We start from the raw sequence: 18,729 nt of genomic DNA, 5'->3' as shown, positions 1-18,729 counted from the left end.
TGAACAAGGTAGGCAAGCCTCGCGCCTAGCCTCCGATCTGCTCAGTGATCTCATCCAGGCTCCCAGCTCCTGTCTCCACTGTACACCCACAACACCCACGTCTGTCTCCACTCCAAGCTCATCCCGAGTTCCAGACTTGTATCCCACTGCCCCCTGGATGTCTCCCCTTAGGGTCCCCTGGGAACCCCAAGCTGACCACGTCCAAGACCCCCTCCCGAGCCGCCCCACACCTGCCCACCCCAGTCGCTCTCCCTCCTCTGCCCGCCTCTGCATCTCTCATCTCCACGTCCTGTCCACCTGCAGATCCTGTGGGCACTGCCCTCCGGGCACCCTGGACCTGCTCGCTGCTCACCCTTCCCTTGGAGCCATACCTATCTCTGGCCAGAACGGTCTTCCTCAGCCCCCTCCCTGGTCTCCCTGCTTCTGCCCCGCGGATATGCTGAAAATGGCTGCAAACCTGAACTTTTCAACCCAACCAGCAAGGCCTCCCAGGATCTGCCCCACCTGACCTCTGACCTCTTCTCCCACCCCTCCCCCACCACCGGCCTCCTTGCTGCCAACACAACCAGGCAAGGTCCAGCTTCAGGGCCTTTGCACACACTGCACCCCTGCCTGATACACTTTCCTCCAGACATCCCCACGGCTCCTACCCTCTCACCCTTTGGGTTTTTGCTGGAAACTTCCTTGACCACATTCAGTGCCCGGCTCGGGCACTACTAGAGCCCGTGCTCCGCAACAAGAGAAGCCACTGCACTGAGAAGCCCACACACCGCAACGAAGAGTAGCCCCCGCTCGCCACAACTAGAGAAAACCCGCGCACACCAACCAGGACCCAATGCAGCCATAAATAAATAAATAAAATAAATGACATTTTAAAAAAAAGTTATATATGTATAACTGAATCACTTTGCTGTACAGCAGAAATTAACACAACTTTGTAAATCAACTATACTTCAATAAAATAAATGTTTAAACAAAAAAGAAATCAGAAAAAAAAAAATCAGGCCACTACCCTCACACTCCTGAGTGGGGATGTGAGATGGACCAGTGGCTGTGGGAAAGTCTGGCAGATCCTCAGATAGTTACACAGAGTTACCATGTGACCCGGAAGTTCCACTCTGAGGTGCATACCCAGCAGAAATGAACACATATGCCCACACAAAAACTTGTACAGCGTTACAAAGCCAAAAGGTGGAACAACCCATCAATGGACAAATGGATAAACGCAATATGGTCCATTCATATAATAGGATATTACTCCGCATGAAAAGGAGAGAAGCACTGACTCACACTACAACGTGGATGAACCCTGAAGACGTGATGTTCAGTGAGAGACACCAGACGCAAGAGGCCACACAGTACATGATGTGAAACGTCTAGAACAGGCAAATCCACAAAGAGTGGATTCATGGTTGTCAGGGGCTGGGGGAGGGGGCTGGAGGAGACTGGTAATGGGGACAGGGGGTTACTTTTTGGGGTGCTGAATGATATAAGCCAGTCACAGAAAGTGAAGTACTGTCTGATTCCACTCATATGAGGTCCCTAGAGAAGTCAAATTCATAGAGACAGGAAGTAGACGGTGGGGGCCAGGGGCTGGGGGGTTGACTACAAATGCAGACGGGGTTTCTTTCTGGGGTGATGAGAATGTTCCAGAATTAGATAGTGGAGATGGTTCCACAATGTTGTGAATATACTAGAAATGACTTAATTGTACACTTCGGTTAAAATGGTGAATTTATGTTATGTGGATTTTAACTCAATTAAAAACATTTTTTTTTCTAAGAAGAAATCAGGCGCTGGTTCCGGAAAGGCCTCTGGTTGGTAAGCAACTCAGCGTCCCCACTGGGGGACACAGGCACTTTGGTCACCACAGGGGAGCCTCGCTGGAGCCTTGAGACTTCCCCAGGATTCCACTGCTCCTCTGTAAAGTGGGGAAAGTGTGGAAAAGCGGTGAAACCCAGGCACAAACCTCAGAGCAAGTGGGAGCACAGTGGGCAGCTCATCCTGCCCAGTTCTGCTCTTATTTTAACTGGCCTGAAGTCAGGAATGGGCTGAGGCCTTGCTCCATCTCTCCCCCTCGGTGGGCTCCAAGGGGAGGGAAGGTCGCCCTGAGCTGTTTTTCTGGAAACCCTCAAGTAAATAGCAAGCCGGTGGCCATCTTCACGACAAAGTTTCAGATACCAGCTGAAGGGAAACTGGGAACAGCTGAGGCTTCCCAAGGGCCACTCAGACTCACCAGGGTGGCCTGACACCCAGTGCTGCCAGGGGGCGGAAGTGAGGAGGGGGTTTCCTGAGAAGTGAGGCACCCAGTTGAGATAATGGGAGCTCCCAGCCAAGAAACGACTTCAGAAGTCGCCGGCCCCTCGTGACCAGGCTGAGAGGGAGAAGCACGTGAAGGCTATTGGGCAAGGAAGGAATGTAGCAACCTGGTCCCGGGGATCCTGTCCCCTTTGCCACCAAACTCGGCCGTCTAAGCCCTGGGTTGGCCTGGGTTGGGGCAGAGGGAGGGGGCTCGTTTTCTCCCCCAAAGGACCCCAGCCCCGAAAGTCCTGCCCCCAAAGCCTCTGCAGAAACGTTCACCGGGAGGGTCCAAGAAGGAGAGAGAGAAGTTCACGGGCAGCACAACACCCTCCTGGCCGCAGGTCAACGTCCAGCTACGGCTGGGGGTGGGGGCAGCCAGGCCGGTGTGGAATTCTGTGACTCAGGTCCCGAGAATGGGGTGGGTCTGGGCAGTGGCCAAACGCCTGAGCCTCGAGTGGAAATGAGCTTGGAACCAAGCCAGCGGGAGCCCCATCCCGAACTGCACGCTGTGTCACGTTGCAAATGACAACAGATCCCTCTGGGCTGGCGCTTTCCTTGCTAAGCACACACCTGCGCGTCCTCCAGGAGAAAGGGGGGCGGGACCACAGGGTAAATTGCTAACGGCCCTCCCCAGGGCTCACGTGTCACTTATACAAGCAGCTAAGGCGGCGGTGTCCAAGGGCGGCGACACTCGGCTCTGTGCTGACGGCGCACCCTGCAGCAGGGACGCCGCCGTCCGGGGCTGTCGCCTTAGGTGACCCCCAGGCCCTCGCAGCGACACCGCAGCCCGAGTGGGGGGTTCTCCGACAACCAGCGTGGTTTTATTTACATTAAAAACAAAAACCACGGGCTTCCCTGGTGGCGCAGTGGTTGAGAGTCCGCCTGCCGATGCAGGGGACACAGGTTCGTGCCCCGGTCTGGGATGATCCCACGTGCCGCGGAGCGGCTGGGCCCGTGAGCCATGGCCGCTGAGCCTGCGCGTCCGGAGCCTGTGCTCCGCAACGGGAGAGGCCCGCGTACCGCAAAAAAAAACCCCAAAAAACAGTTTTCAATGAGCTGGAGCGAGTTTTCTGAGAGTTCGAGCCAGCCCACCCACCCCTCCCCCCCCCGCCACGGGTTTCCAGTAGTATCTCAAGTTGTCGGGCATCCCTCAGTGCAGATAACTGTTCGCAAGCCTTCTCCGCACCGCTGGCGTCTACGTTGCCACCCGCCCGCCGATGAGCATGCGCAGTCACAGTGACGAAAACCGCCATCGGGCCCCGGCCCCGCCCAGCCGCCCCCCCCCGCCGCCCCCCGCCGCCAACACACCCCGGCCCCGTATTGGCTGGCGCCGGCACGCGTCTGCAGAGCCGACGCATCCAACCAATGAGGGCGCTGGAAGGCGTGGCCTAGGGCAGGGAGGCAAGGAGCGCCGGCGCGCGTCCATTGGTCGGCTCGGCGAGGGGAGGAGCGCTGCCTCCCGGGGAGCCCCCGCTGCCGCCGCTATGAGTTTCAACCGCCTGTGTCGTCTGCTGAAGCCGACGCTTCTTTGCGGGGCCCTGGCCGTGCCCGGCCTGGCCAGCACCATGGTGAGCGCGGCGCCACTGGCCGTTGGGCGGGCGCGCGGCCTGCCTTACGGCGCGCGGGGCCGCGGCGACCTTGGACGCGGGGCGCCGGCCTCGGGCGCGCGGACAGCGCTCGGCGCCCCGTCCGCGGCCGTCGGGGCCGTGGGTAGCGCGCGGGCCGGGATCACGGTCCGAGTCTCGGTGGGGGGCGGGGGCCGCGTCCGGGGGAGCCAGGGACAGGGCTGGGCGGTCGGGACCCCCGGGTGGGCGCCCCAGACGCACAGAAGCTGCAGCGTCGGGGCAGCTGGGGGAGGCGTCGTTGGCCACTGGAGCCCCGCCTGCGGCCCGGAGAGCGGGGGTGTCCGACGGGGTGGAAATCCGGGATCACGCGCCACGGGGCGTCACTGCCCCTCCCCCGCCCTGCGCGCCCCGGGGTCCCGCGCGGTGGCGTCACAGAGGAGCGGCCCAGCGCCCTTGGCTACCGGCCCTTTGTCCCCTGGGCGCGGCGCTCGGTGGGCACAGGTGCGGCCGGAGACGGGCGGGCATGGGCCGCGCAGCCGCCCGCTCCCCGGGTCGTCGCAGGCAGCGGCGCCGGTTGCTGGCCGGGCGGCGGCGCCGAGCCCCCCGGAGGCGGAGGGCTCGAGCGTGCTGTCGCAGGAGGGCGCGCCCCCGTCTTCCACCGACTTCCAAGAGCCCTGGACAGGTGGGGCCCGCGGCCGGGGAAAGAGGTTGCGGCAGCGAGTCCCCAGACGCGGTGCGCGCGGGGCCCCCACACCCGCGGGCGGCGTCCCCACCCGCTGGGGTACCTGGCGGGGTTCCGAACACTTCCTGGGTCTCAGTGTCCACGGTCAAATGTGCCCTGCTGTGAAGGGGAGCGTGCGCCTTTGAGGAGATGGAGCCTCCCCTTTTACTTGCCCCAGGACTCCGGTTTTCCTCCCTCGGCGAGCTGGGCGAGCGGGCTGGGCGAGCGGGCCGGGCGGCCGCGGGCTCCAGGCCCCGAGGTCCGCCGGCCACTCGTCATGCCCTTGCCTTGCAGTGCGCGTCCCGCGACGACTGGCGCAGTGCTCGCTCCATGCACGAATTCTCAGCTAAGGACATCGACGGGCACATGGTTAACCTGGACAAGTACCGGTGGGTACCTGCCCACTTGGTGGAGGGAGCAGGGGGAAGGTCGCGGCCATGACCTGACCGCCTTGTCCTGCCTCCAGGGGCTACGTGTGCATCATCACCAATGTGGCCTCGCAATGAGGCAAGACGGAGGTAAACTACACTCAGCTGGTCGACCTGCACGCCCGATTCGCTGAGCGTGGTTTACGGATCCTGGCCTTCCCTTGCAACCAGTTCGGGAAGCAGGTGCGTCATGGCTGGCCCTGGATGTCCCTGTGTCCCTGTGTGCAGGCGTGGGAGCCAAAGGGGTACAGGCTCCTCCCTACTCACCCCAGCACCCCTGTCTGCACAGGAGCCAGGGAGTAACGCCGAGATCAAAGAGTTCGCTGCTGGCCATAACGTCAAATTCGACATGTTCAGCAAGATCTGTGTGAATGGGGATGATGCCCACCCACTGTGGAAGTGGATGAAAGTCCAGCCCAATGGGAGGGGCATGCTGGGAAAGTGAGTTGGGGGCCGAGGCGGGGAGCGGGGGGGGGGGGTCAGGATGGCTCCCCCGGGGCAATGGGGGGTCTGCAGCTGCCACGGGATTCCTCACGATCTCACGCTTCTTTTCTAGTGCCATCAAATGGAACTTCACCAAGGTAAGGCATGCTGGGGGCCTGGGGGACGGGGACAGACCCAGCCACAGCTGGGCTGCTTTGAGGGTCCCTGGCCCTGACCTAAATGGGGCGGTGCATGGGGACTGCTGGCTCGCCCCAGCCCCATGGTGGCCTCGGATCCTGACACGGCCTCCCCCGCAGTTCCTCATTGACAAGAACGGCTGTGTGGTGAAGCGGTACGGTCCCATGGAAGAGCCCCTGGTAGGTGTCTGTTGGGGAGCCTGCCCGGGAGGGCCCTGGGAAGAGCTGCCCCTGACCCCCTTTCCCCCGCAGGTGATAGAGAAGGACCTGCCGTGCTACCTCTAGCTCCACAAGTGTGCTCCCCCGACCCGAGCCTGCCGCCTGTGCCCCTCGGAGCCTTCCACCCGGCGTCCATGATGGTCTGCCTGAAAACCAGCCCCTGGTGGGGCAGACCCGAGAACCCGGCGTGCACCCTTGCCGGAGGAAGGTTCCTCGGCCCGGCTCACGGCTCGGCAACCCCACCCCCTGCTGCCTTGTGGGAATAAAACACACAATACAAACTGACTTGCTTGTTGCTTTTGCTTACTTGCGGGGTGGGGGGTGTCTTGTCCCAGGCCCCTCTGGGCTCAGGTGCAGGTGTAGTCAGCTCCCCAGGCTGGGGAGCGGGGGATGTGGGAGGTGGAGTTCCCTCGGGGTTCAGAGGGCTGCACCTGCCCTGCTGCCCCAGCTGCTAATCTCCTCAGCCCAGCCAGGGCAGAGCTGATCCTGGCAGAGATGCCGCCTCCTGACTGGCCCGCTGCTCTAGGCCCGCGGGGGGGCCTTGGTCTCCTCCAGTGTACCCAGGTGGGAGGGTCAGGCGACCTGGGCCTTGTGGGCCTGCCTACTGGAGGCCCATTGCACCTGAGCTGGGCGTCGGGCCCAGCTGGGCACCAAGCCCGCCTCGCGGTGAGGACGCGGAGTCTGCACCAGGCCTGCCCACGGGCTTCACCTGGCAGAGGGAGCCCCCCCAGGAGGGCTGGTGGGCACAGCCTGCCTGCCTGCACCTCAGGAGAGCCATCCTGGTGAGAGTTGGGGGGGGCACAGCTGTAGAGTGGCTGAGCTGCTCTACCAGGGCCTGCTTCTACCAGGGCCTCCCGACTCCCACCCACCAGTCCGCCTCCTGGCTGGGGGCAGCCCCCTCCCACTTCCGGGCCAGAGGCCGGGCATGCTCCCCACAGCTTCCAGGAAGGGCCTGGCGTCCAGTCCTGCCTTCCCGACTGGGCCCAGCTCTTGGGCTCTCCTGTCCCTAGGCTGCCCTGCCTGCCTCAACCAACAAACACCCCGAGGAAGACCTGGAAAGAAACCAAGGCAGAGCCCGCAGTCCTGAACATGGGGTTCTGAACGAGCCCAGGCGGCTCACGTCTCGGTGGGCAGGAGGCAGCAGTGTCTGCTCCAAGACGCCTGGGGCCTGGTACGGCCAGTGCAGAGGCAGCTGGCCTGCTACCCTGGTGCCAGGACCATGCAGTGGACAAACAGCCTCCTGGGGCGGGTGTCTCCCCGAGCCTGGCCCCGGTCATCCAGAAGGCCAGGCGCTGTGGGTGGGGTGAGGCAGCAGAGGGAGCGCCAGCAGCCTCCCCGGACCACCGTACGGCCCCTCCCCGCCGTCCCTGCAGGCCAGAGCAGCAGACAGCCTGGGAAGTAGTGAAAAGGCACATATATTTAAAAAAGATCTCTTTACATATATACACTTGAATTCATTATAAATACACATAGAAACCAGGGCGCCACCCACCAGCTCCGCAGGAGATTCCAGGCCCTGGGAGAGGTGGCTGGGCAATAATTTAGGGCACAGAGAGCAGGGAGAGGGTTGCATATATTAATAGAAGATCTGCCCCACGGAGCCCCCCAGAGGCGGTGGGGCCCTGAGCACCTGGGGTTTCCTGAGTTTCCAGCTCTTGGGGCCACCCAGTTTTGTGGATTTCAGGGCTGACCGGGCCTGGTAAGGTGGGTGGGGTGGGAGCCCCAACCCCGGCCTGGAAGGGGGCAGCAGAGGACAGAGGCACAGAGGAGGCCCCCCACCCCCAGGCCCTGCCTGGCCCCTGAGTGTCCTGAGTGGGGCCTGCGCATGGCCACTGCCCACCAGGCAGGGCTGGAGGGCACCCCCAGGGCCGGCAGCGTCTCGAGCGTCTGCCCAGGCACCGGTGGGAAGGCACTGCAGTGGAGGCCTCGGGAGGCCGGATGAAGGGCCCCTGTCCCCGCCTCGAAGGGCTCCTGGCCCCGCCTGCTCCTCTCAGTAGTCCGCAGGGCTGTTGGCCCTGCTCACCACCCGCTTCCCCGGTGTAGACAGGGCGCCTATTATAGATAAATAAGTTTCGTGCGGGAAGGATGCCCCGGGGCCTAGGAGTTGGGGAAGGGGGGGCTGAACTGGATGACGCTCTGCCGCTCGGGGCCCCCGCTGCCCTCCGGCGCGCCTGCTGCCCCCCCACCGGCGCCCAGCAGGCCGGGGGGCTCAGGGGGCGGCGCGGCGTTGAGGGAGCGCAGCATATCCTCCAGCACCTCCTTGAAGTTGATGTCGCAACCCTGGTGCAGGAGCGCCGCGGGGTCAGCCGGGGCGTCGGGAACACCCAGCAGCAGGCCGCCGGGGCCGGGGGCCGGGGCCGGGAAGGCGAAGGGCGAGGGCGGCGGGAAGGCCTGGGCCGGCGGACTGTACGTGAGGTCCAGGACCTCGCCGGGGCCGCAGGGCAGCGCGAGCGGGCGTGGGGCGGGCGGCAGCGCGGGGAGACCCCGGGCGCGTGCCTGCTTGCGCTTCACATCGGCGTCCATGAGCTGCAGCTCCTGCAGGACGCGGCGCACGCAGGCCTCAGGGATCTTGATGCCTGCGGGGTGGGGGCGGGGCCGGCGGTCAGGGCCCGAGGGGCGGGGCGGGGCGCCCCCCTCCCGGCGGGACACCGCCCTCCCCCACCCCTCCTGCACCCACTGCTCACCAACTTGCTTCTTCTTGTCCTTGGTCTTGAGGCGCACGATCTGCAGGTAACTGCTGCTGGTGACGTCGGCCATGATGGCGGCGATGCGACCCCACACGCGCAGCAGGGCCCCGCACAGCATGTAATGGTGTCGCAGCCTCAGGCCCTGCGCGCAGTCCTTGCCCTCCTGCACCAGCCGGCAGTGCCGGTTCCTGCGCGGGGACCACGGCTCAGACCAGCTGCGGCACGGGGCGTGGGCGAGCCCCTCCCAACACCCCCCCCCACTCCCCCCGGGCTGCCCTGGGCCCTCACCATGTGGTGTGGCTGCAGTGAGTCAGAGAGAAGGTGTAGCTGCTCTCCCAGTGCTCTCTGGCCTCCTCCGCTGTCACCTGTGGACACAGCCGGTTGAGCCCCTGGACCGCGGCCTGTCCATACTCCCCAGCGCGCAGGTGGGGAACAGGAGGTCCGAAGGCCCCAGGCCCGCTCATCCTGCGCCTGGCGGCCAGGGCAGCGAAGCATGGAGGTGGAGGGCCAGCCTGGGGGCTGCAGAAGACGGGCGCGCCAGGGGTACAGTGGGGGCGCACTGCGGGGCCGTCGGGGCCTACCCGGTGAAACCTCCGGCACAGGCTGTCTAAGGTCTCCAGCTGGCTCTGCCGCCCGATGTTGGGCTTGTACACGGTGAAGAGCTTGCCGCGGTTCTGCTGGGCCAGCAGGCAGCTGGGCTTGTTGCCGCGGACCTGGGTGGGGGCGTGCGTGAGGCTGGGGCTGCGCTGCACGTGCTGGGCAGGGGTCCCCACGGTGTGCGGGCCCGTGCAGCCCGCTGCCCTCCCCTCCCGGCCCACCAGCCAGGGTCCTGCCCGTGGGGGTGCACCGGGGGCTTGCTGGGGGGCCCACCTTGTAGGAGAGGTAGAAGCCGTCGTGGGTGCCCATCAGCTCCAGCGACCGGGCATAGGCCTCCTCCCACTTCAGGCCGCGGTCCACGCTGATCTGCGGACACGCAGGCATCAGGGGGGTTGGGGGTAAGGGGAGGGGGCGGGGCGGGCGGGTGCAGCCGCTCACCTTGTAGAAGACCACCTGCCCATCCTGCGGGTGGCCGGGGGCCAGGAACACCTGCTGGCTCTCCTCGTAGATCTCGTCAATGCCAGGGGCCAGGTCTGGGGAGGGCAAGCGGGGTCAGCGGCGGGTCTGGGGGCCCGGGCCCGGGGGGAAGGGCATCCCCAGCGGGGCTCACCCAGGATGCCCATGTCGTATTTGCCCTCCTTCTTGTCGGCGGCGATGAGGTGGTCGAAGGTGTCGGAGAAGTACTGGAAGAGCGTGTTCTGCTTGTGCACCTCCAGCCCCAGGATGCGGTTGAGGAACTTGCTGATGGAGCAGTCTGCTGGCGACAGGGGGCCTCAGGCTGCGTCCAGCCGGCCCTCCCTGTCCACCCACCCAGGAGGTGCGGGGCCGGGGGCGTGGGACTCACCCTTCTCCACGTCCAGGCAGCCGGACCGGGACTCGCGCCCGCCGATGCCGACGGACAGCAGCCCCTGCTTCATGTCTGTGGGGAGGGAGAGTCTCGCACGCCTGCCCGCCCCAGCCCACGGGGGCTCCCCCTCATGACCCGTGTCCCCCTGGGGTGTGTGGGGAGGGTCCACCAACTCACCACGGAAGAAGGCGGCGTCCCCTCCAGGGTAGCCCTGGGGCAGCGGCACCTTGCTCTCTGTCTGGCTTAGGATGGTGGTGAGGACGCAGCTGAGCGCCCGGGCGCCGTACTGTGGGGAGGGGTGAGGGCCGCGGGCCGCGTCAGAGGCTGGGGCACCCCAGGTCTCGGGGTCCTGGCACCCCGAGGACCCTCCTCTCCTGGGCTCTCCCACCTCGGGTACCTTGTTCTCAAAGTTGTACTTGCTCAGGTCACGGGACTCGGTGGCTCGGCGGTCCCCGTGGGTCAGAGCCCCCTGCCCGGGATGGGGGAAGCGGTCACACGTTGCCCACGTGGTGCTCCTCCCTGCGCCCTCCGCCCTCCCCAGGGAGCCTCCCCGCCCAGTCCCACACCCAGCCCCCCCCTCCGCCCACAGGCTCACCAGGCTCTCCAGCCTCTTGGCCACGATGGAGGCAAACCTGCGCTCCCCGGCCAGCTCTGAGATGAGGAAGATGTACTCGGGCGCGGAAACCTGGTTGGAGCGGTGGGTCCGGCCTGGAGGCAGAGAGGGCTTTTAGGGACCAGGCAGGCCCCGGGGTGGGGCGGCCTGGGGCGGGGCGGGGCTCACCAAACTGCTGGATGGCCCGGTCGGCGCTCCAGGGCAGCTCCAGTGTCATGTGCACCCGGCGCCGCTGGTTCGGTACCCGGCGGTCGGCTTGGAGGGAGATGCCAGAGCTGGAGGCCTCTGAGATGATGGCCACGAGCTAGAGGGACGTGGACGGGGACAGGTCTGTGGGGCGGCAGGGCGGGCAGCCTGCTCCTCCTCGCCCCGCACCCTGCGTGCCCTGGCTCAACCGGCTGCACCTGGGGGGACCCACACAGGAAGTTCAGACGTGTGTGTCCGTGAAGGTGTCTCCGAAGGCTTAGAATGGAATCTGGACCATCCCGGGTCACCCCTGGAGGGTCTGCCTGCCCTGTGGACATCAGCTCCCACGGGGCAGCCCAGAGAAGCGGTGGGCCAGGCACCAACACAGGGCACGTGGGACTCGGGCTGAAGGCGGGGCTGGCCGGGGGGTGCTGTGAGGGCCCCACACAGGCACAGGAGCACAGCACACACACCCCCACACAGCTGGTGGTCCTCCAGCCAGCCGCTCGGGACCCCTGTGCCTCCCAGCCCATGCGCAGGTGCACAGGGGTGCCCTCCAGGCACAGCCCCGCACCCCACCTTCTCTCCGCTCATGAAGCGCTCCTTCTCCCTGAGGTTCACGTGGTCGATGGAGAGGCCCTGCTCCGCCCGGGACTCGAAGGCCACCGTCCCGTCGGACCTGGACACCACGCGGCCCTTCCTGCCGGTCATCTGTGGCCGTGGTGGGGGCGAGGGGACAGGCTGTCAGCCGCTGTGGTCGCCCAGGGGCTGGTCCCCGTGGGCCTCAGTTTCCCTGTCCCCCCACCTGGGACCCTGGGGCTCTTGGGTGTGTGTGGCAGGGGGCTGCCAGGACCCGGCCTCTTGCCAGGCTCGGGTGCCCACGGGGCCATCAGCAGGAATGGTAACTGCCATCTTCCTAAGTTTTTTTAAGGCAACCCAGCCGCCTGAGCCAAGATGAAACTGAGGTGGCACCAGAGGGACGTCCCAGGAAAGAGCACAGGAGCACAGGGGGAAAGAAGGACGGGAGCGGGGACAGGGTGGGGGACGGGGTCGGGGATCAGGCCTGGGAGCCCCGGCCCAGGGGGGCGTGCGGGGGAGGTGGGCGTGGAGCTGGGCGGCAGTGGCTGAAGGGGTAGTGCAGGACACGGGACGCTAGACCCAGCAGCCGCAGCACCGCCGCCCCCCTCCCCCCTCCCCCCCACGCCCCCACCCCCACGCCCGGCTCCGCCGCCAACGCCAAGCTGGCCACCGCCAAGCTGGGCGCACCAGAGCTCACCTCCGCCACGCACTCTGGACCCCCGAGCTGGTCAATGAGCTCGTCCAGGGTGTTGACGGGCAGCTCCCGGCCCAGCGCCTGCACCTTGGCCAGCAGGTCCTGCTTCAGCCGCTCCACCCGCTCCAGGACACCGGGGCCGTGCAGGTCCCGCGGTGGGGGACACAGGGGGCCTGTGGGGCCAGAGGGTCAAGGGGGACTGTCCAGGCCGCCTGCCCACGGCCCTGTTCCCAGCCCTGGCCCTTGAGGATGACGGGGGTCTCTGGGGAGCGGGGCTGAGCCAGGGGTCCAGAACCTTCTCCCTAAGCCCCACCAGCCCTTGCCAGCCGCGCGCCCCAACGCCCGCACTCGGAGCCTGAGAAGCAGGGACGTGGGGGGAGGACCTGGGGGGAGGGCGTGGGGGTGGCCACGGCCCTCACCGCGGTCGTCGGCCGGGAGCCCAATGGCGTCCACGATGACCACGTCATCGTCCATCAGGGACTCGGGGGAGGAGTGGAAGTCGCTGTCCAGGCCGCCGTCCGACTCTGTGCTGCTGTCGTCACTGACGCGGATCACGCCCGCTGCGTCACACGCCAGCCTGGGCACCTTGGCCCCACGGCCCCGTGGCCGCCCTGCAGGGGAGCAGCCAGGGGTCACTGCCGCCTGGCCCCACGCCTTTGTCCTGGCGGCACGGTCTGGGGACAGGCCCGGGTGCCAGGATGGTCAGGGCTCAGGGCCAGAGCCCCCTGCTCCATCCACCTTTGGCAGGTCTGGGCTCTGCTGGTGGCCAGGGCACAGCGTAAAGGGGCACCTCTAACATCCCTGCCAGACTTCCTGACACGGCAGTGTGTCCTCGGGTGGTGCCTGGGGAGGCCACACGCCCACCCTCACAGGGCGGCCCTGGGTGGGTCGGCCAGAGGATGAGCCCAGGCCCTGATGGGGTGATGGTCCAGGGGCCTACGTAACTAAGCTACCATCCAGGACACCCGGGAGGCCGGTCCCAGGAAGTGGGAGGAGCAGGACTGGGCCCCCAAGGCTGGCCGTGTACCCTCAGGTAAGCTGCTTGGCCTCTCTGAGCCCTACGTCCCCCCTGGGCGAGGATGCTCAGCCTTTGCCTAGAGCAGCAGGCAGTGCATGCCAGAAGGCGCTAGGAGGCCACTGCCCCATCCCGGGGTGCTTCTAAGAGCTCCATCCTATCCCTGGACCAGCGTGGTTCTGGCCTCCGGCTCACTTTCACCTGGAGAGCGCGAGGCCCCGCCTTCTGGGGGTGAGGCTAGAGGCCGTGGGGATGCGCTAGCCACACCCCCATCCTGCAGCGCTGGGGTTTTTAGCTGACTGAGCAAGCTGCCCTGGAGGGTTGGGGAGGGCATCAGGGGTCAGGCCACGTGGCTGTGCAGCCAGCAGCAGAGGGGGCAGCGGGAGTAGCGGGAGTGACAGCCTGACCCAGATCGAGGCTCAGAAAGGAGGGAGGCCGGAGGGAGGCGGCAGGAGCAAGGGAGGAGGCCACAAGGCGCCCGAGGTCCAGGCGGGCGGCAGGCGCTTACTTTTTCGCTTATTGCCCGGTCCTCTCTCTCGCTTCCTCTTGGTTGAAGGAAAGTGCTTCTGAATTAGCGACAGAAAGACGCCTCTGAAAGTGAGAAGCAGAGTTTATTTTTGCTGGGAGACCTGGAGGGGTTGGGTCCCGTGTGTGGGTTTGCTCTGGTGGGGACACCCAGCGCCAGGGGGCCCCGCGGGTGGGTCTGGGTGCAGGGGCTCAGAGAAGGCGCGTGGGAGGGGAAAGGAGCTGCAAGGACAGGGGGGCGGGGGTCCCACGTGGTGGGCAATGGACGGAGCGTGGGTGGGAAGCTGGGTGGGGCTCCCGCCGTCAAAGGGCCCACAGCTCTGCCCACACGCGCTGACTGGCCGAGGGGGAGGCTCCCAGGATGGGGTCCCAGGGGAAGGGAGGTGATGCTGGGTTGAGGGGGAGAGGCCAGGATGAGGTGAGCCAGGCAAGGGGCCTCGTGCTGGGACCCTCACCCAGGGTGGGAAGGGAGGCCAGGGGCTTTGGGGACCAGCAAGGCCAGTCCCTAAAATCAGTGTCGTCCTTGAAACGGCACGGTTCCCACGTGGGGGTGTGGGTGCAGGCACCGGGAAGCCTCATTCTAAAGCCCTGGGACCCTCGGCCAGCGCCCTCCGAGTCCTGGGGTCCCCACGGTTACCCTTTCTGGCTTTACGATGCGAGATGGGCCTAAGGTCACTTAGGACCGGGGCTGCTCCCTAGGCTGGGAATACAGGCAGGGCCAGGCCACAGGTAGGCCCCAGGGTGGGTCGCAGAGGGAGGGGTCCCCGGCGTAGCCCCCACCCTCCCCACCGGGCCGCAGGCATCACTCACTCGGCAGCGGACACGAAGCCATCAAGCTGGCCCTCCTTCTCGCCCAGCACCTCCCGGGTACGCGCCTCACCCGTGGACTGCAGCCCGATAACCACGCACTGCGGGGGTGGGTGGTGGTGAGCAGAGGCCTGCCCACCAGCCCCGGAGTGCGGGCCCCAGAGGGGCCCCCAGGGAAGCACCAGGCTCCACACTGGCCCTGTCCCAGCAGCCAAAACCCAGGGCGGGCCTCAGTCTCTCCCTCCTCCCACCCCCGTGTCCCTCGGGCTGCCAGGCCCCGACAAGCCCAGATCCACCTGGAAAGTCCACCTGGCAGCCCACAGCCAGCCTCAGCTCCCGGACCCCCACCCCCATCCTCTGCCCTGTTCTTTCTTGGGACTCGCCAGCCCAGCCTGCACACGGGTAGCCTGGGGCAAGGCGGGACCAGAACCTTCCGGGTCTCAGCATCGCCCTCACCAGCCCCATCCTTGCGGGTTCGGCCCAGCCACACGCAGGCTCCTTTGCGATCGTGAGGCTGACACGGCGTGCCGGGTTCTGCCCACTCGCCCCTGACACAGGGATGCAGGGGGCCCGGCACAGCCCAGCTCACCTTGTCCCTGGCCAGCTCCTCCCGGGCCAGCTCCACCAGCCGGCGCACCTTGGCGGCAACACATAGGTACTTGAAGAAGCGCTGGTGGGCCGACCAGAACTGGCCCCACAGGGACTTGCGTGACTCCAGGCCGATCCAGTCGGCTGCCTGCTGGAACACGCCCAGGGCCTCGGCCCACTGAAATGACACGCCTGGCTGAGCTCACTACCACCGTCTCTGCCCGGACCCTGGCTGCCCCCGCCCCGTGGAAATGTGGGCCGGGGAAGGGGGGCTGTAAGTAGAGCAACAAGGAGGCCCTGGCGATAGCTGGACAGTCGGAAACGTTAAGAAACAACAAGTGTGATGCTGGTGAGACCGTGGTGGAATGGTGCTCGTGCAGCCCAGGGGCGGGTGGACACCGCCTCCCGAGGCGGCGGGGATACCCTCCCTGCCAGCTCCCTGCCAGCGGCCTCTGACTCTCCACACTTCAGACCAGGGTCTCGCTGGGGTGGTCCTGCCCCCAGGTGACACCGGGCCCTGTCTGGGGCATCTGCGGCTGTCACACTGGGGGGATCCAGGCATCGAGCAGGTGGGTCCAGGGAGGTGCTCCCACCCCGCAGCGCCCAGGACGGCCCCACGGAGAGAGACAGAAAACGGCCACCAGCTCTGGGTTCTGTCCTGGGGGCAACATGCTCAGGAAATCATGGGGAGGGGAGGCGGGGATGCGGGCGTACAGTCCGTACAGAATCCCCAACTTGAACAGGTTCAAGATGCTGGGCTCCTGCCAAAGACCGAGGCGGGCGGGCCAGGTGCTCCCTCCTGTCCAGTCTGACTAATCCCTGTGGTGTCTTAAGGGCAGACGCTGAAGGTGACGGGGGCGTAATTCCAAGGGGACATGCAGGCTGTCCACTCAGTCAGAGGCTCACCAGCAGGGCCGCCCGGTTGTAGATGTGCTCGAAGGACGGGGCCAGCGGGATCTCTTCGATGCGGAAGGTGACGCCAGAGAAGCTGAGCTGGCGTGCGATGTACATGCCGCTGACCTTCATGTCCATGGCCACGATCTCCATGGCGCCCACACCCCTGCAGGTGAACACAGGCTGCCTGGGCAACGGCCTGGGACCACATGCTAGGTCCCACCCAGGGGCAGAGCAACCTGGGGAGGGGCTGTCACCCAGCACTGAGCCCTGGAGAGCGAGGAAGGGCCAGGTGCATGGAGCAGAGAGCACTTGCAAAGGCCCTGTGGTCACCAAGGGCCTGGTGGGCCTTGGAAACACACAGAAGGTAGTCTGCCTGGACCAAGGAGGGGCCTGCACGGGAGCAGGAAAAGTGGGGGGGAGGCCCTTTCGCCCTGAGACCGATGGGAAGTACTAGGCAGAGGAAGGATAGGATTTGCATTTTAAGATCTCTCTGGCTGCCAGAGGAGCATGGGCAGGGGTGAGCGTGACACCTGGCCCCCGCTCCCATCATGTGGGGGATGGGCACGGGGTAAAGCGCACACCTCTTCTCGATGGCATGCAGAAATTCCTCGAAGGTCCGGAACGGTGTGCCCTCGCCCCAGATACCCAGGCGGCTCATGTAGATCATGTTCCGGGGCTCAGAGGCACCTGGGGGAAGGGGGAGCCACCGTCAGCTCCTCCGACCTGGGAAGGTTGGGGGCCTCAGGTGTGGCCCCAGAAATGGCACGAGGGCCAGGAATGGGGACCTGAGGCTCTCGGGAAAGTGCCCACGGCCAGCTGGCAGAAGGGAGGCCCCTGACAGGGGTTGGTGTCTGAGAACAGGGCCTGGCAGGAGCTGGGCTGCAGACCAGACGCCCCCCCCCCCAACTCTCTCCCACACACAGCTGCGCCAGGGCAGGCATCGCTCGCTCGTCGATGACCAGGCCCCTCACCTGTGGCGCTGGCGTAGACCACCCTGGCCAGGGGCAGCTTGTTCTGCAGGTCCAGCACGGCCTTGCCCATCTTGGTGGAGCTGGCGTTCTTGGCTTTGTGGCACTCGTCAAACACAATCTGGGGTGGGCGTGGGTTAAGGACTGTGCTGGAAGGCGGGCCGCCCCACAGACCCACCACGACACCCTAGGTGGTCCCTTCCTGGTTGGGGGGAACTCTGGAAGGTGCCTGGGGGGATCTGGCCACGGGGTGTGGTCCTTGGGGTGTGTGAGGCCACCAAAGCCAGAGGGAAACAGCCTCTAGGCCCCGAACAACGTGGACAGGAATTGAAAGACACAGAAAGTTCTTAATGTTTTCAAGGGAAAAAGCGCAAGTTACAGACAAGTATGTCTGTCACGAACCTACCTGAAAGGCAAGGTGTGAGTGCCACACGCACGCGCACGTGTCCACACGTATGTACAGGGGTTCGACGGAGGATCAGCGGAAACGCGAGTGAGGTTAGCCCGATGCCATGTGGCCGCCCCCGAGGTGTGAGGTTAACATTGCTGTTTTTTTATGCTGCTGTTGCTGAGCTGAGGTGTCACCTGACACCGGGCGCCCAGAAGCATCAGTAATCCTGCTGCTTCTTCTGGCTCATGGGAGCTCTAAACAGACTATGCCTCGTGAACAGAGGGCCCACAGGCCTTGTCTCATCGGAGGGAGCGAGGGGAGCTTCGGGAAAGTGCACTCACCCCACTTCTGAGAACAAGGGTGAATCCCAGGGAGATAGAGCCCGAGGGTCCTCTAAGGGCCCCTGCAGAAATCCGCAGGGGAAGCTGTGGCCCCTCTGTGTGTGTGTGTGTGTGTGTGTGTGTGTGTGTGTGGAGGGGGGGAGCAGCGGGGGAGAAGGCCGAGGGGGGTTGGCCTGAAGGCTGTTACTGGTAAGAGGAATGTGTGAAACAAGAAAACGTTAACACCAGATACACATCAGACTCTAGCTTATAGTCCCCTAAACTTCTTCTTCCTACAGCTTGATGGACATTCTTTTTTTTTTTTTGGCCACACCAGGCAGCTTGCGGAATCTCAGTTCCCCGACCAGGTATCAAACCCGTGCCCCCTGCATCGGAAGCAGGGAGTCCTAACCACTGGACCACCAGGGCAGTCCCTGGTGGACTCTCCTATGCTTTGTTTCCTACAGTTTGGTGGGAGCAAAAAGAAAGTGATCTCAGGCTGAAAAGCAAAGGAGGGAGATGCCTGGGGCTTCGGCCCAGTCAGGAAGGGCCTGGGACCCACAGCAGCTGGCAGAGCTAGAGCAGCGGGGCCTCTGGCCCAGCTGTGCTCTGGCTCTCCTGGACTGCCTCCCGCCCCGCCCCGACGGAGCCTGGGTGGGACCAGCTTGGGGGCCGGACAAGGACGGGGGAGGAAGTGCTCTGCACCCCCAGACCTCCGGCCCCGCCGCCCGCGGTGTCGCAGCAAACACCACCCCGACCCTGTGGTTACGGGTCTGGCCAGCTGGAGCCAGGAGGCTGAGCCAGACGGCCAAGGGCGGGTAACAGCTGTCCCTGAGGGCGAGCCTGCGCCACCAGGCCCTCCCTTCCGGGAATTCCTCCCGCGCTTCCGCACCCTCCGGCACCGGCCAGGACCAAGGTCTCCCGGCCCCCTGCACTCGGCTCCGCCCCTCCCGGCCCCCTGCGCTCGGCCCCGCCCCCGCATCACGGCCAGGATACCACGCCATCGAAGGCCTCCCCACACCACTCCAGGATCTGCCGGATGCGCGTGCGGTGCTGCCCGCCTGCCTGGCTCTCCCCGATCAGGGCGGAGTAGGTGGCAAAGAGGACGCCCTCTGAGGTAGTGTTGTCGCCGTACTTGATCTGGGGAGAGGGCCAGGCATC

At 65.4% G+C, this 18,729-nt stretch overlaps 2 protein-coding genes across 5 annotated transcripts in view; one reads left to right on the top strand and one right to left on the bottom strand.

The window, feature by feature from the left end:
- The first annotated feature begins 3,735 nt into the window (after nucleotides 1–3,735).
- Nucleotides 3,736–6,139, top strand: GPX4 (glutathione peroxidase 4). Of its 2 annotated transcripts, none has more exons than XM_030845767.3 (7): nucleotides 3,736–3,869; nucleotides 4,882–4,976; nucleotides 5,054–5,198; nucleotides 5,305–5,456; nucleotides 5,572–5,596; nucleotides 5,756–5,815; nucleotides 5,888–6,139. In XM_030845767.3, the coding sequence occupies exons 1-7, from the start codon at nucleotides 3,786–3,788 to the stop codon at nucleotides 5,918–5,920; spliced, it is 594 nt and encodes a 197-aa protein (XP_030701627.2). In that variant the 5' UTR covers nucleotides 3,736–3,785; the 3' UTR covers nucleotides 5,921–6,139. The 2 variants fall into 2 exon arrangements, with proteins under 2 accessions (XP_030701627.2, XP_060151607.1); XM_060295624.2 differs by lacking the exon at nucleotides 3,736–3,869 and adding an exon at nucleotides 4,102–4,641 and having other exon boundaries at nucleotides 5,888–6,071.
- A 1,120-nt stretch (nucleotides 6,140–7,259) lies between these two features.
- Nucleotides 7,260–18,729, bottom strand: part of SBNO2 (strawberry notch homolog 2) — a 43,926-nt gene continuing 32,456 nt past the window's right edge. The window contains exons 11-32 of one of the 3 annotated variants that reach the window (XM_070045361.1): nucleotides 18,565–18,708; nucleotides 16,861–16,978; nucleotides 16,471–16,576; nucleotides 15,899–16,052; nucleotides 14,994–15,170; nucleotides 14,408–14,505; nucleotides 13,581–13,663; nucleotides 12,477–12,668; nucleotides 12,061–12,230; nucleotides 11,364–11,495; nucleotides 10,767–10,902; nucleotides 10,581–10,693; nucleotides 10,383–10,454; nucleotides 10,163–10,271; nucleotides 9,983–10,057; nucleotides 9,749–9,892; nucleotides 9,577–9,671; nucleotides 9,412–9,504; nucleotides 9,123–9,254; nucleotides 8,830–8,906; nucleotides 8,539–8,729; nucleotides 7,260–8,430 (exon numbers count right to left, since the gene is read on the bottom strand). In XM_070045361.1, the coding sequence (XP_069901462.1) occupies nucleotides 7,952–8,430; nucleotides 8,539–8,729; nucleotides 8,830–8,906; nucleotides 9,123–9,254; nucleotides 9,412–9,504; nucleotides 9,577–9,671; nucleotides 9,749–9,892; nucleotides 9,983–10,057; nucleotides 10,163–10,271; nucleotides 10,383–10,454; nucleotides 10,581–10,693; nucleotides 10,767–10,902; nucleotides 11,364–11,495; nucleotides 12,061–12,230; nucleotides 12,477–12,668; nucleotides 13,581–13,663; nucleotides 14,408–14,505; nucleotides 14,994–15,170; nucleotides 15,899–16,052; nucleotides 16,471–16,576; nucleotides 16,861–16,978; nucleotides 18,565–18,708 (3,090 nt within the window). In that variant the 3' untranslated portion in view covers nucleotides 7,260–7,951. The remainder of the gene's footprint in view (nucleotides 8,431–8,538; nucleotides 8,730–8,829; nucleotides 8,907–9,122; nucleotides 9,255–9,411; nucleotides 9,505–9,576; nucleotides 9,672–9,748; nucleotides 9,893–9,982; nucleotides 10,058–10,162; nucleotides 10,272–10,382; nucleotides 10,455–10,580; nucleotides 10,694–10,766; nucleotides 10,903–11,363; nucleotides 11,496–12,060; nucleotides 12,231–12,476; nucleotides 12,669–13,580; nucleotides 13,664–14,407; nucleotides 14,506–14,993; nucleotides 15,171–15,898; nucleotides 16,053–16,470; nucleotides 16,577–16,860; nucleotides 16,979–18,564; nucleotides 18,709–18,729) is intronic. The other 2 variants (XM_070045362.1, XM_070045363.1) reach the window with 2 other exon arrangements.

Source organism: Globicephala melas, chromosome 3, assembly GCF_963455315.2.
Source record: "Globicephala melas chromosome 3, mGloMel1.2, whole genome shotgun sequence".
In the NCBI taxonomy this organism is placed as follows: domain Eukaryota; kingdom Metazoa; phylum Chordata; class Mammalia; order Artiodactyla; family Delphinidae; genus Globicephala; species Globicephala melas.
This window is presented reverse-complemented; position numbering and strand designations above follow the sequence as displayed.